This window comes from Oryza sativa, chromosome 12 (assembly GCF_034140825.1).
Source record: "Oryza sativa Japonica Group chromosome 12, ASM3414082v1".
In the NCBI taxonomy this organism is placed as follows: Eukaryota; Viridiplantae; Streptophyta; class Magnoliopsida; order Poales; family Poaceae; genus Oryza; species Oryza sativa.
Genome location: NC_089046.1, coordinates 23,335,727 through 23,350,874, shown reverse-complemented (window position 1 = coordinate 23,350,874; position 15,148 = coordinate 23,335,727). Strand labels below are relative to the sequence as shown.

The 15,148-nt window shown below is 38.6% G+C and overlaps 2 protein-coding genes across 2 annotated transcripts; one reads left to right on the top strand and one right to left on the bottom strand.

The window, feature by feature from the left end:
* Positions 1-393: 393 nt before the first annotated feature.
* Positions 394-6,602, top strand: LOC4352499 (uncharacterized). Its single transcript, XM_015762798.3, has 23 exons — positions 394-673; positions 1,600-1,679; positions 1,760-1,846; positions 1,921-1,971; positions 2,066-2,183; positions 2,257-2,313; positions 2,639-2,703; positions 2,850-2,933; positions 3,174-3,224; positions 3,305-3,367; positions 3,480-3,526; positions 3,844-3,913; positions 4,005-4,067; positions 4,352-4,441; positions 4,713-4,751; positions 4,839-4,988; positions 5,064-5,141; positions 5,226-5,311; positions 5,539-5,587; positions 5,684-5,764; positions 5,849-5,942; positions 6,107-6,203; positions 6,296-6,602. The coding sequence occupies exons 1-22, from the start codon at positions 508-510 to the stop codon at positions 6,181-6,183; spliced, it is 1,746 nt and encodes a 581-aa protein (XP_015618284.1). The 5' UTR covers positions 394-507; the 3' UTR covers positions 6,184-6,203; positions 6,296-6,602.
* Positions 6,603-6,738: 136 nt separating this feature from the next.
* On the bottom strand, positions 6,739-14,967 carry LOC4352498 (calmodulin-binding protein 60 D). Its single transcript, XM_015763153.3, has 13 exons — positions 14,498-14,967; positions 14,001-14,062; positions 9,801-9,873; positions 9,648-9,697; positions 9,052-9,572; positions 8,702-8,862; positions 8,415-8,621; positions 8,198-8,318; positions 7,985-8,059; positions 7,786-7,892; positions 7,446-7,533; positions 7,230-7,355; positions 6,739-7,087 (listed from the first exon to the last, which is right to left on the bottom strand). Exons 1-13 carry the CDS (start codon positions 14,783-14,785, stop codon positions 6,951-6,953), a joined length of 2,016 nt encoding a protein of 671 aa, XP_015618639.1. The 5' UTR covers positions 14,786-14,967; the 3' UTR covers positions 6,739-6,950.
* Between the last annotated feature and the right edge of the window lie 181 nt (positions 14,968-15,148).

The window sequence follows — 15,148 nt, the reverse complement described above, 5'->3', positions numbered from 1 at the left end:
TGCGGGGGCGTCGGCAGGAGGCAGCCTGGGCGACGGCGGCGGCCTGTGCGGCGGCGCTTGCGCAGCGGCTTGGGAGGCGGCGGAGATGCGTGGGCTTCTCGGCGGCGGTGGCTCGTGGGCTGACTGGCTACGGCGGCAACGTCAAGGCGACGCCTAGAAGGTGTTCGATGAAATGGCGACAAAGGATGTAGAAATATGGAGCTGAGTAATCTAGCCAAACACTTTTTTACCTACCTCAGCTCCTAGAGGAGCTAGCTCTCACTGGAGTTGGAGTTTGGAGTTGGGAGTTGGAGTCAGGAGCTCTACCAAACGGGGCCTAATATTTTGAGATTCGCAAAAAGATAAAGAAGAAAAAAACCTTTATATATACTGCCTCCTGTATCTCTCGCGAGTACAAAAATACTGTAGCTTCGGAAGAAGAAGAAGAAGAAAGGGGTTTCCCTTCCGTACACCAGCAGCAGCATCAGCAGCTGCTCCTCCCCGCCCAAAAAAATCCAATCTTTCCCCATGGCGGAGCCCGGGGAGGATGCGGCAGCGGCAGCGGCGGCGGCGTCGACCAAGTACGTGCTCATCACCGGCGGCGTCGTCAGCGGGCTCGGGAAGGGGGTCACGGCCAGCAGCGTCGGCGTCGTCCTCAAGGCCTGCGGCCTCCGCGTCACCTGCATCAAGATCGGTCCGTGTGTTTCTTCCCCCATTCTTTCAACTCTTTGCTCATCTGAATGCGATGGCTAAAACCCTAGGAAATCGAGTGTGGTTTGGGGGAGTGCGGAGATGGCGATTGTATGTGATTGCTGGTTGAATTCGAATTTATGGCATTTGTTGTGCTTATTCTTGATGAAGGGGTAAAATATTGCCGCCTTGTGATGAATTTGGTAGGGGTTAGGGCTTTTTTCATATCTTTCTTGATTTGGGGGTGTGTCAAAAGCGTCGGCTTGTTGGTTTATGTTTGGAGGGAGGTGAAAGGTGGCCGCTTTCTTGTTTATGGTAATGGAGTATTGAAAAGGTTGCCTATTATTGATTCAGCCTTCATGGGGGGCCATGATTGTGGGTGCATTCTTGTCTTGGTTATGTTTTGGTGGTGAAAATGCTATCATTTTTCTGTAGAAAAATAATCTATCAATGAAGCCGTGAGGAGTACTTATTGTCTAATTGATGTAGAAAAACAATCCATCAATGAAGCCGTGAGGAGTACTTATTGTCTAATTGATGTGAATTCTTGAAGGTTCTGTTGCTTTATAGGCTTTTAGATGTATAAAGGTGGTGTCACCTACCTTTTTGATTTTTAAGGTTGTGATGGATCATCAAGTATCACAATGTGGCCTTGGAAAGCTCTATGCCATTTTGGATATTGAAATTGTTTTCCTGCACCGTGGTCAATCTTTTCTAGGTGACTTTTCTTGATTGACATGTGGGAACATGGGTCCTTTTCAGCATTTTCTTTGTTAGGGTAAGTGTCAAACCAGAAAGTTTTTTTTTGTGTGACTTTTGCAACATATGTGGTACCCCATGTGCAGAGTTTAACTTGCTTGGAGGTTTCTCAGTTTATTGATGTATCATTAGTCTTACACTCTTACTATTGTCCATCACCTGGTGTTGCAGATCCATATTTAAACACAGATGCTGGTACAATGTCTCCTTTTGAGCATGGTGAGGTCTTTGTGCTTGACGATGGTGGAGAGGTATGGCTTCTTTGATGCTTCCATGTGATGTTACTCTTTATGACCTGTGCACATGAGCTTGTAATGTTTGAAATTTGTAGGTTGACTTGGATTTAGGGAATTATGAGCGTTTCTTGGATGTTACTCTGACAAGGGATAACAACATTACAACTGGAAAGATATATCAGGTGATCATCCCTTCCTAGAAAATGCTTGCTGGTTGTCACATGAGTTTGTAATCAATGGCTTTTGTTGTTTTCAGTCTGTCATTGAGAAGGAGAGGAAGGGTGACTATCTTGGAAAGACGGTCCAGGTAATTCCCTTGTGGCATTTTTTTTTGGCAATGGTCACATGCTTATGGAATACCCATATGACAAACTAAAATCTTATGGCTGTAACATGTTCAGGTTGTTCCTCATGTAACTGATGAAATTAAACAGTGGATACAGTCAGTATCTTCTGTTCCTGTGGATGGGCAGACTCGTCCAGCTGATGTTTGTGTCATTGAATTGGGAGGCACTGTAGGTAGGGTTTCGAGGCATCTTATGGTATAGTTATTACTATTATAATGGATGAACTAAATTTTTTCTTGTTTCAGGTGATATTGAATCAATGCCATTCATTGAAGCTCTGCGCCAGTTGTCATTTTCTCTTGGTACAGTTGGATTTTCTTCTTGTGATTTCAAATTTAATAGGTCATGGTTGCTGAGAAATATGTTGAGTTCAATGGGCTACGCTGACTCTCTATCATTTCACACCATTTTTCTCTGTTTATTTCTTTGGAAATGATTGGGCTGTAGATTAGGTATCCACTTTATTCGGTCCGCACCGCCTTCCTCTTTTGTGCTAAAGTGGCAAGCTGATAGTCACATGCTATTGTTGATATGTTGAGAAGACATGCAGCGTTGTTTTAAAAACAATTCTGATTTGTTAGTGCTCATTGTTGGATATTGTACCCATCATTCTTATATATTTTGCAGGTAAGGACAATTTCTGCCTCATACATGTGAGCCTTGTTCCGGTATTGGGTGTAGTTGGTGAGCAGGTAAATAATTCTCTTCAATCATGATTTCTGCTGATGACATCTTGACCTCTGACATGAGACAAAATTGCATTGCAATATTCAAGTCTTATGTCAGGACATATAATTGCTAAGATTGAACCCTGAATCTGTCATTTCCATTTTTGTAGAAAACTAAGCCAACACAACACAGTGTACGAGAACTAAGGGCCTTGGGTCTGACTCCTGATCTTCTAGCATGCCGATCCGCACAGGTAATGCAAACAACATAGAATAACAGAACACTCTTAAGATATGATATCTCCATTGATTCTAGCATTTGATGTTGATGTTCCCTATTTTATTATCATATGGAATACTTCTCTGGCAGTCACTCTAATATGTCTTTTCCTGTCTTACTCTGGACATGACTGTCCATATCTTTTTGGTGCTTAGTCTATATTTTTTCTTGTCTGTAATGGATTGACATAATTTTTTGCGATCTGAACATTCAGCCACTAATAGGATCTGTCAAGGAGAAACTTTCACAATTTTGTCATGTACCGGTATGTTTTTGCTTCTAAGTTTGAAAAGAGCCATTTTATTCTCATGTTTTCCTACTTACATTCTATCTTATCTCTTACAGGTTGAGAATATACTTAACATCCATGATGTTCCAAACTTGTGGCATGTTCCACTTATTCTTAGAGTGAGTTATCTTTGGCTCAAAGCTTAAGTGTTGACTCTGTAGAGAAAGATAATGAGTATGATTTATATAATCATTGCACTAATACTTTATTTTGACATGTGTTATTTTCCAGAACCAAAAGGTTCACGAGGCTATAATCAAACAACTTAACCTTGGAAGGTGAGCCAGACAATTACTGAATATCAGTTTCTTGTCAATGTTTGGAAATAATGTGCCCAAGTGTGTGCCTATAGGAAGTTTTATATTTGGGATTTACTACCTTTGAAAATCATGAATAGTTCATTATTATGTTACACTTGCTATTTCTGGTCTATATTTGACCCCTTTTCAGTTAACGTGAATGGACTTGCTTGATCGTTGTGAGATTTATGAGTTCGGGCAGTAATAACAAATCTGTTGTACTTTCCTGGCATTACTTATTTTATATAAGGTGTTTTGGTTAGTATGTTGAATCAATTCCATACCTTATTCTGTAGGTCTGCTGGACCCCCTGAGTTACGAGATTGGACACAGATGGCTGAGTCATATGATGACCTCAAAAACTCTGTTAGTATTGTTAAGTTGCTCTAATATCTTGACTTTGCATTGATTATTTTCAAGTGCATAATTAATTTTGATGGACTTCAATGCCATGCAGGTTAAAATCGCTTTGGTTGGGAAATATACTAATCTGACCGATTCCTACTTATCAGTGGTGAAGGTGAGTTAAATCAACTTTTTAATATAGAATTGTTATTTATTCAATTATGCATCCAATTGGTGAAAATGGGTCCTTTTTATTTATGTTTTGCCTGTTGTGCCATTATTTCCCTCCATTAGTGCCTACTGCAAATGCAATCAATTCCTAAGAGTTGTGTTTATGCAAGGAGATTTTTGAACTACCCACTACTCTTGCAGTGCTACTGATTTAATTCTTATTGAAATATTATAGTATTATACATGCAAATGTTGTTTCAAATTCATGTGTATACAAATATGTTTCAGGCTCTTCTACATGCGAGTGTTGCATGTTCATTGAAACCTTCTATCCAGTGGATTGCAGCTTCAGATCTTGAAGATGCAACTGCAACAAGTGTAAGCCCGAAACTCTTTGTTCATAATATGATAGGGAGTAGTTCTACTGGATTACGCTACATCTCTTAACACAGTTGTAATGTTTAAACCAATGCTCTGTTTTATGTTTGTTGCCAATAATTATCTCAGGGCTAAAGATCATTTTTATTCATACTAGTCTACTAACTTAATATATTCTCTATTGAAAGCAATGTAACACTCCTATTATAGTTGTCCTTCCTGCTTTGTGTTATCTTATGATTCTGCCTTTCCATGACATTATTCTTCACAGGCACCAGATGCCCATGCTAAAGCTTGGGAAACTCTTAAGGTGAGTATGCTGATTGTCTATGGTTCCTACTGTGACTATACAAACTCTATCTTTAAAGTATAACATTTATAAATGATAAAATTTCAGGGTTCCTCTTGCATTTTGATACCAGGAGGATTCGGGGATCGTGGAATATCTGGGATGATATTGGCTGCAAAATATGCTCGTGAGAATAAAGTTCCATACCTTGGCATTTGCTTGGGAATGCAGATATCAGTGATTGAGATGTCCAGAAATGTATGTATGCTTCCTTTTTGTTACTTGTTAATTAATTTATCTTTAGAGACTCTCATATTGTGCATCCTGTCATAGGTTCTTGGCCTAAAGGATGCAGACAGTGAAGAGTTCAACTCAGAAACACCATTTCGTGTGGTTATGTACATGCCTGAGGTAATTCTTAATTTCTTATCCAGTTACATGCAAGAAAGAGACATGACTTTGATCTAACCTAAGGCCTTGCAATTAACTATACAGGTTTCAAAAACGCACATGGGAAATACAATGAGGTTGGGTTGCCGAAGAACGTTCTTTCGCAGGACAGATTGTCTTACATCAAAACTGTAAGGATTTCTGACAACTTGTCAGATCACAGAAGTCAATTGATTATCTACACGATGAAAAATTTAATGTCTTAAAGAGCTTGTTGTTAGGAACCTTGTTAAAACAGTTTGTCGAAATGCAGCCTTTGTAGACTAGTTAAAAGTATAAATTATTGACTAACTCTTGCATGTTCGTTTTCACATCTCCTTATTTCATCTTCTAATTTGGACATAAATGTAAATCATAGATATGGGAGCCCTGAGCATGTAGATGAGCGTCATCGTCACAGATATGAGGTTTGCCAAGAATTTTGTTTTATTAAACTCTGTCATTCTATATATCCATTGCATCATTATGCTTGTAAGTGATTATCCTTTTGTCTATTTAAACAGGTGAACCCTTCTTTCGTTGCTATGCTTGAAAACGCTGGCCTTCATTTTGTTGGTTGCGATGAAAGTGGAAAGAGGATGGAGGTACCAATTAACAGCCTGTTCCAGATTTCTGTCTTGATTTATTTTCTTTTGTTGAAGCCTGAGCCCGCTTCCACCTATGAACAGGTTGTAGAGCTACAAGACCACCCATTTTACATAGGTGTTCAATTCCATCCAGAATTTAAGTCAAGGCCTCGGAGACCTTCACCTCCATTTACTGGTATGGTATTCCTCTACTAAAATCACAAAATCTGAAAATTTTGTTGTATTAAGCTTTGTGTTACTTTTTTTTTTCTTCCAAGCTCCACTCATATGATGCAGTACTTTGGTCTATCTTTGTTCTAGCTTTTCGGTGTAGTATAACAACTTTAATTTTCTATACAGGTCTAATATTGGCAGCAGCTGAATACATGGGAACACCTGCAAATAACTCAAATGGACATGTTGGAACATCTGAGTAATGCCATCCTTAATCTATCAGGTACATGATTCTGAAACTTGACTACCCTTTTCTCAATGTTTCTATTCCATAAACACACATTTGAGATTGGATTTCTTGTTTGTATCTGTCAGATGGAGGTCATTGATCCCTTTTTGGTGTTTTGTTGAGGCATCTGCTTGTTGCTGCTGAGATGAGGATTCTAGTCATTTTGGTCACATACATAATCATGTACCGGAGATAACACTTAAAGCTGGAAGAGAATTTTTGTTATCCCAGAGACCTGTAATTGCATAGCTGATCATGGATTCATGATACAGTGTGCAACGGATTTTAGCGTGGTAATTTTGTTGGGTGCTCAGAGTTTTAACTTCTGATAGTAATTGTATCCTGTTAAACCCGTGCTCCGTTCAAGTTAAAATGAAAACTTGCATTATCTTACCTGTTTATTCTTCTGTGAAATCGTTGTGTTAACACTGCTAGTGATATTCACGTTCTTGCGTCTTGATTTATAAAGTACTCCATCCTTACGAGAGAGAGAGAGAGAGAGAGAATTATAACATTTTGGAAATATAACTTTTAGGAAAATCTTGGAAATCTAACATTTAGATTAGCGCCACTCTTTCAGCCAGAGTTTCACATCAATGGGTGAAGTACAGAGCAATAGTCTAAGCTGCTCAGAGACCAAAAAGTGAGAGGATTACAAATTACAATACAGGTGACAATTCAACAATTGATTCCTAAAAAAATCGGTGAACTAAATGAAATGACATATTCTACATTTCTGCTTTATCCCCAGTTGTTTCCATGGTATTGAGATTGGGACCATTGCTGTTGTGTTGGAAGATTGCCTTGAGTAGTAGAAGTTGATGGCTTTGAGTGCCCCTGGCTCTGCATGTTCACCTGAGCTGATGATCCTGGATCACCTGCAAGAGATCAAGAAGAATCACTACAGAGTGAAATTTGGCTGCTAGATAGGTACCAGAGCTACCCCTACCCTCCTGCCACTTGTCACGCCGATTTTGCGGCGAAGTAGAGGTGATGAGAGGAAGAAGATGCACTGCTCACCACTGAATGTAAACTGCTGCTGTGGTGGAAATGGCAGATTGTTGTGAGCAGAAGTTGATGCTTCCAAGTCATCTCTGCCCAAGAAGGGCCTCCCCTGAAGTTCCACCTGATCAAATCCTGGTACCACTGTAACAAAGATGATAGTAAAAGTGAGCTAAAAGATTTAGGATGAACACTGCTAGATAAGTGTTTTCCCCAGCTCTGATTAACACTCACTGGATGCTCCTTGGCATGGGTAATCACAAGGCGCAACGCAGTTAGTTTGGTGACTGTAATTCACTTGAGCTCCACCAGGGTAGACTACCTGCAAACAAACACACAATTTGCTCACACTGAGTACTTGCTAAACTAAATTAAAACTTGTAGGAGTAATGCAGCCTCTACTAGTCTTGTAACCAAACAATTATTTGTACATTGATATTTAAGGTTATTTTGATGTTGAATCGTAACCAAACATAGTTGAGCAATTTTGTTTGGATTGAAGTCATTACAAATATGCAGCATGGAGTTCAATACACTAAGAACAAATATGAGATGACGCAATTTTTTCGCTCACATGATTTGTCTGGTGAGAAGAGCTAGGTTGCGCAATTGAATCCTGGCACCAACCAGCTACAGCAGCAGAGGAGAATTGCTCCTGACCAGCTTGTGCAGTACTTTGATCTATGAGGTTTTGATACCATACAACCAAAACTGTTATCCAAAGGCATCCTCTTGTGCACACTATGAAAGAATTTACAAGAATGAATGAGTACCTTGATAGTTTGCATTTGCAAATGATGGATCAATCTGAGCATGATCCAAGCCCCCAACTGCTTCAGTACCTTGAGCTGGCAGACAGATCCCAATATCAGGCCATTGTACAATACATGGTTTGGACACAATTAACTACTCCCTCATTTAAATATATGATGCTGTTGACTTTTAGATATGATGTTTGACCACTTGTCTTATTCAAAAATTTTAACCTCGATAATCGGCATTCGCATTCATAGGATTCAGTATTGGAAACCCGCCTTCCATTATATAATCAAAAGGAAGCTGATCTAATAGTTGATATGCTTCCCCTTTCAACTTGTCCACTATGACCTGAAGCAAATACGCACATGAAGTTGGGATGAGGACTGTTCTCAACATGGTAGCTGCAATTGTGGAATGTACAATGTTTGATACCAAAACATGTACCTGCTGAGCTGAACTGAGGCTGTCAGATGCAATGTAACTGCCACCAAACCATGCCCCAACAAGAGAATTCACGCAATCGAAGATGAGCACCACGTTTGTCTGAGCAACGGGATACGATTTCAGCTCGGGCTTGCCTTCGAGGCTGCAGTCCCTGGCATGTGTCACCATTTTCTCCCAGGCTTTGGATCCTTTCTTCATGTGGAGAATCTGCACACACCAAGAAATGGAGATGATGTAATAGAGATCAACAGAGGGCTGGACAAAATATGTCTAAAGAGGGACTGTACATTGGCCAAGTTATCAGGATCCTTGTTTAGAGCCTTTAAGAAGTCTTTCACAGTTTTTATGCCCTTCTCCACAAGCCTCTTGCAGTATATTCCATTAATTGCAATTTCCTCCAAGCGATGAACCTTGTCGTCCAGCTTTGGAGGATGACTCTTTTCATTTGCTGCAAAGGAGAAAACGAAGAGAAAGAAACAAGTAAGGAACGATTCATTGTCAGTATTGGAAGTATGGTTACCCTCACACATGAAACTTGGACCTGGACCATATATACTTGAATTAAGGAAATCAGCACTAATGTTTATCCCTTACTAACCAAAGAGAAGATATGGTAGAGTTATAGACGGTAACCTACATTTATTTCTGCGATCCTGCACAACCACAGGCGTCATGACAGCCTCTTGAACATGAACACCAGTTCTTGCACTGTCACAAACTCTTGCTGCAAGGATGAACTTACCCTTGCGGGCCTTGCATGACCCTTCTCTGAATTTGATGGCACCAAGAGAGGCCTCTCCATTGATCAGCTGGACAGTGCGTTCACCTGCCAACACATCGCCTCTTTCATCCCGGCCACAAGCTCTGTGTTCGTTGAACTCCTTAGTAGTCCAACTCTCCATGCTATTATACGGAAAATTTCCCTCAAGGGCCAATATCTCAAGTTTCACCTTCGAAAGAGGGCCTGATTTTATCATCTGTTCACCATCAAATATGCCAATCCGAATATCTTCGCTGTTCTCAGCTTTTAACTCATCATCATGGTAAATAGGAGGTTTCATTTCATTCAGAAATCGAAGCCGAACACATGTGTTTTTGTCATCGTCTTCATTTGTCTCCACTCCTTCAGCATTGGCCCCTTCATTATTTGTCCCCTGCCTGTAACACAGAAAATAGAACATTGAATACCATAATGTGTTAGTATCTTTGTAAGCTAGCATGGAGATCTCTTACATTGGGTGCTGGTGATTGCAGTGGCTACGTCGTAACGGTGTTATTTGGTCCTGCAATTGGTTCAGGAAAGAAGCAAATATATGAGTCAGAGAACTGGCAACAATGAAGAATATGCATCAGAAATCGAAGAATATGCAAAGAAGCAAAGCTGACCACTTTATGGTTGAGATTCTCAATCCGCTGGTCAATTCTTTCCAGTCTGCTTTCCAGTTTCCTTTCCAGTTTGCTGCAGCCAAATTCCAAACAAAGCATTTAATAAAAAAAAAAGGTAACATTGCTGCCTTTAGCTAGACAAGAGTAAAACTACCAATATATTGAGAGTAAAGTCCATTATCTCCTTTTAGATAACTAGGAAGGTAACCCGCGCGGATGCACGGGCACCTTATTCAGTGGTATTTGAAATGTTGTGACGAATGTTTATATATATATTTTTTTCAAAAAAATATTTTTTACTCTTCTAAATCTATGTTTATATAAAAACATATAAATGCTCCAGTATATATCAACCTTTGATTTGTTCTAGGCAATGAACAATTTAGCACAGCATAGTATGAATGGGATAAATCCATCTTCATAAAGATAAAGTTGTAGCTCATTAGAGAAACTTGATACGGTGATGGTGATCTCCTGCAACCGCCGCAGGTGCATCGTAGAATTTTTTTCCTTTTCTTTTAGTTTTGAGGTTCTGGTTAATTAATTCAATCTAATCTAACGGTGGAGGTCCTGGCTGTTCTCTTTCAATGCGATAAATCCAATAGCCTAAAATAACGGATCATCAATTCAAGTAAAAATCAAGGATGTGATATTTTTCCTTATATCAAAATTTATATAAATTTTTAATTTATTAGAGCATCATGAGATGTCTTAGGAATGTATATAGGATGCCACATGATGGTTTGGAAGCGTTCCTAGAAAGTTTAATAGACGTTTATATAAAGTCGTGTGTTTGTGCAACTATATTATCTCCCCTCTACTAAATTTACAATAATAATAAAAAATATACAAATGTGTTTGTAGAAGATTTTTGCACTGTGGATATAACGTTATCATATTATACTTTTTTCTTTAATTAACGAAATAATTTGTCATGACATCACAAAGGGGTGCAGAGTGAGGTTCGAATGATTTTTTTTAAAAAAAGATATATCTAACAACCTAAAACCGATTTAAGTAGAAATCAATGGTCAAATATTTTCTTTTGGATTTTCTCTAATTTAAGAGTGCCAGGTAGTTATTTAGAAATACATGTATGATGTTTAGTGTACTATAAAGAGAGTACAGAGGAAGAGCTTGCTCGATCTAGAAGGTTGATGTCTATCTATTGATAATTTTATAGGCCCATAATGAAAAAAATAATAATTTTAGTTATCATGGAAATAAAATAGAAAGGAATGAAGGAAGGGTAGGTTAGGTACATGCGTGAGAACACAGCACAGAGGCATGAACAGATGAAGATTTTTCTTAAGATAGATCTCACGATTTAAAATAATGGGTTCATTGATTTAAATGAAAATCAACGATCGAATTTCTTTATTAGAGTGCCACGTGACGACTCGAAAGTGTTTATAGGGTGTCACGTGGCGGGTTAGGAGCATTTGTAGAAAGTTTATTGATCTATAATTATGATCATCCAGGTATCTATAAGCAATACATATGTACATACAAAAATATTGCTAAGATAAATATAACAGTAGAAAATAATTGGTCGACCACATTTAAGTGGAAATCGATGGTTTTTTATTTTTTTCTTCATAATTTATATGATTTTTCTCTAATTTATTGGAGTGTTACTTGACGGCTTAGGAGCTTATTTAGTTGTCGGTTATTAAACACAAAGAAAGTAATTATTAAGACTATAGTTCCATATGACAACTTTTTTAATTAAAATATAGGTAATATGGATGTCATATTTTTTAGGGATAAGATACGTTATATCTCTATCTCTACTACTTAAAAAATAAGAGATGCTTCCATCGTCCGTCAAAAAAACCAGACGAAGAAAACCGAGCGAAAAAACCGGGCGAAAAAAAGAGTCCGATCAAAAAAGGAGAAAAAAAGCGGGAGAAAAAAATGACTGATCCAAAAAACAGAGCGAAAAAAAACCAAAAGACCAGGTGAAAAAAAAACCGAGGAAAAAAACCAGGAGAAAAAAAAATGTCCGATCCAACAAACCAAAAAAATTGTCCGATCCAAAAAAATACGGGGAAAAAAAGAACGAAACGAATCGGTAAAAAAAAGGGGCGAAAAAAATTAAAAAAATTGTCCGATTTCAAAGAAAAAGAAATTATATGTGATATGGTGAAATAAACGACCGGACAAAAAAATAAAAAAAGTCCAATAAAAAAAGGGCGAAAAAAGCAAATATGTACGATAAAAAAGGAAAAAAAAATCAAAACGAATCCGACTCCGTCGACTCGGTAAAAAAAGGTGAAAAAAATAAAAAAAAGTCCGATTCCAAATAAAAAGAAATTATATGTGACGCGGTAAATAAAATGGAATCCTATTTATATCTAGAAAGGTCCGACACTATAAGAAAGTGGCCAAAAAAAACCGTTCGTAAAAAAAATGCACTACAAAAAAAATAAAAAGGGCGGAAAAATGTCTAATTTCTATTCATCGTTTTAGTAGTCCGTTTATATCTCTTCTTTATCTCTAATCTAACTATTTTAAAAGAGAAGTTTCTACCGTATATTAAAAAAGAAATAAATGCCTGAGAAAATAAATACGGTTTAAAAAACGCGCGAGGAAAAAATGTCAGAAAAAAGCGCAAAAGAAAATGCGCTAGAAAAAAGTTCCGTAGTCCGTAAAAAAGCACACGAGAAAAAAATATTTCCATCGTCTATAGAAAAGCAAAAAAAAAAGCATAAGTGGAAAAAACTATTAGAAAGAAGCGCTAAATTGATGGACACTTGGTCGGATAGGATCCATTGACTTTTTTTCTATCTCCTACACGACTTTTGTTTCGTCATCTATTCTCCTGTATTGGAGACCCTGCACATCTTCGTAGGTAATTATCATACTATTTTTATGAAGTATAGCTACTGTTCTTGATAACATATTATATGAAATAATCTTAGAAAATAAATATATTTTAATTGTTATACAGATAAGAGTGGACAATGACTCTATTTTGTGTAGACTTGATCATACGAGGCAATGTAGGACTTGATTGGTTGCAAGAACGAGATTAAAAGAATATTTTAGATTATATGCATGTTGTCATATGAATAATCCAATTATTTTAAGTAAAGCAAGCATCGTAAGGTTGCCATCATCGAGGTTGGGCTATTACATTTAAGATGTTCCAATTTTCTGATTGTCATCGACATGGTTATGCATGAAAAACGTATATTATCATTACGTTTTTTTCACCCGTTGCAACGCATAGGCATGTTTGCTAGTACTTTATAAAATTATAAATAGTGAACAACTAAAGAAAATAAAGAGGTAAGGATTGATCGCTTCTTTTCCAACCGTGGGTGCAAATGTGCATACATAATTTCTTTTCTTTTTATTTTTTTCTAATGAATAGTTTTTTTATTTGTTTTCCTTTAGCAAATAGTGTGTAGGTAGTTTATTTACGTACGTTTGTACGTTGGTACGTACGTGAAGGGACTCTTGGATATGGGCCCGTGGGGATATGAGAGGGAGGTGGAAATAACAAATCTAATAGTAATTAAAAATAGTGGGTCCAGTTGTTTATTAAAGTGACATGTGGCGTTTTAGAAGTATTTGTAGGATTCCCACGTGGCGGCTTAGGAGTGTTTGTAGGAAGTTTTATGGACTTTTAGTATATAATAGATAGATAGATGCTAATTTTGATAGTTTTAAGCATATTACTCCCTCTGTCCTAAAATATAACAACTTTTAGCCCTCAGGATTTGTTCTAAAATATAACAACTTCACCAACATTCTCTTTCCAACCAATCACAACCCTCCACTATTCACTTTTCCCATCTACCTCCACTACTCTTCGAATTACAACCCTCCACCATTCACTTCTATTTATCTTCTTAATAACCGTGTACAACTCTAAAACTTTATATTATAGGACGAATGGAGTAGATGTTTGACGACACTAATCTTAGGACAACCAATAAAAAAGAACAGACAGAGAACTAAGAACTTCGCTTGTCACTTCCTGGACAAGGAAAGATTGGATCATATTAGGAATGCAGCGCCTTGAGTAAAATCAACTTAGCACAATAATTGAGGTTACTGATCTTTATCTAAATTTTTGCTGTAACTTAGCAATTCACAGAAAGGGGAGCTAAAATGCATCTCTCTGCAAGCACATGAACAAAGTAGTAAATCTTTTGTGATTAATTACAGGGAATAAAAGGTTATTATTACCTAAACTGCAGCGAGAAGCTCCTCGCAATTGGTCCAAGACAGCGACGGAGTTCATCTCTCACCTATCCATCCACAGAACAAATTAAGCACAAGTCGTCAGCTAAGGCCCCGAGGTTATGAAGTTGCAGAGATATGAATAATCCATTCCATCAAGAAAGCTCTCTTGCTTTTCCCCCCGAATCTTGGATGTCTGATTCGATCCCAAAATGGGAATCGAATCCAACCCCAAATAAAGATTACTTATTTATTTATTTACTCTCTATCTACTCTCAGAGGTATATTTTTAAATCTAAAAAAATTATTTTTGATAGACATATTTCAATCTAACCACACAAGAGGGTATTGAGAAATATAAATATTAATGAATCGTTTATTTATGAGAAATAACTACGGGCATATTTAAATGGATGATAAGTAGAATTAATTATTATGAGATAGAGTTGAGAGCAAAGGAGGAATTTTCGCAGCCATGGATGAGATGAAGCTCGGGTACTCACCACGCCACCAATCCGGGAGACGCCGACCGCCGCGCCGCCGCCGCCGTCGTCGTCGTCCGCCTTCCTGCCCCCCCAGGCGAGGAGCATGGCGCGCCTGAGGAAGACGACGACGAGCACGCTCTGCCGCAGGAGCCCCCTCCTCGGCGACGGGAGCTCCTCCACCGCATGACAACGCTGCCGCTTCGCCGGAGGCGGCGCCGCAGCCATGCCGTCGCCGTCGCCGTCGCCGGCGGTGGCGGTGGCCAGGGATAGCCGCCTCCGCGTCCGCCGCCGCTTGTTGCCGTCCATGGACCTCGAGATGATCCGCTTCCTTCTTCCTCCCGGTGCTTCTCTCTCTCTCTCTCTCTCTCTCCTCCGTTCCCGCGCTCTCCGCTCTCGGGGTCGTCGCGCGCGTCGTCGCAGCAACTTGTAGAGAGACGAAGACGGAGTAAAGCTGAAGATGGCATTTTTTTAGCTCGGTTTTCGAGAGCATGTTTTTTGAATTATTAGACGGTATATTTCTTTCACCGAGAAGAAGGAGGAGGCACGTTTCTGGTAAAAGTTTTCTGTTGAAAATTATTTTAAAATGTCAAACAAATTTATTTTTAAAGTTTACAGTAATTAACACTTACTCCCTCCGGACTAATAATACTTGTCGTTTTAGAAAGGGTG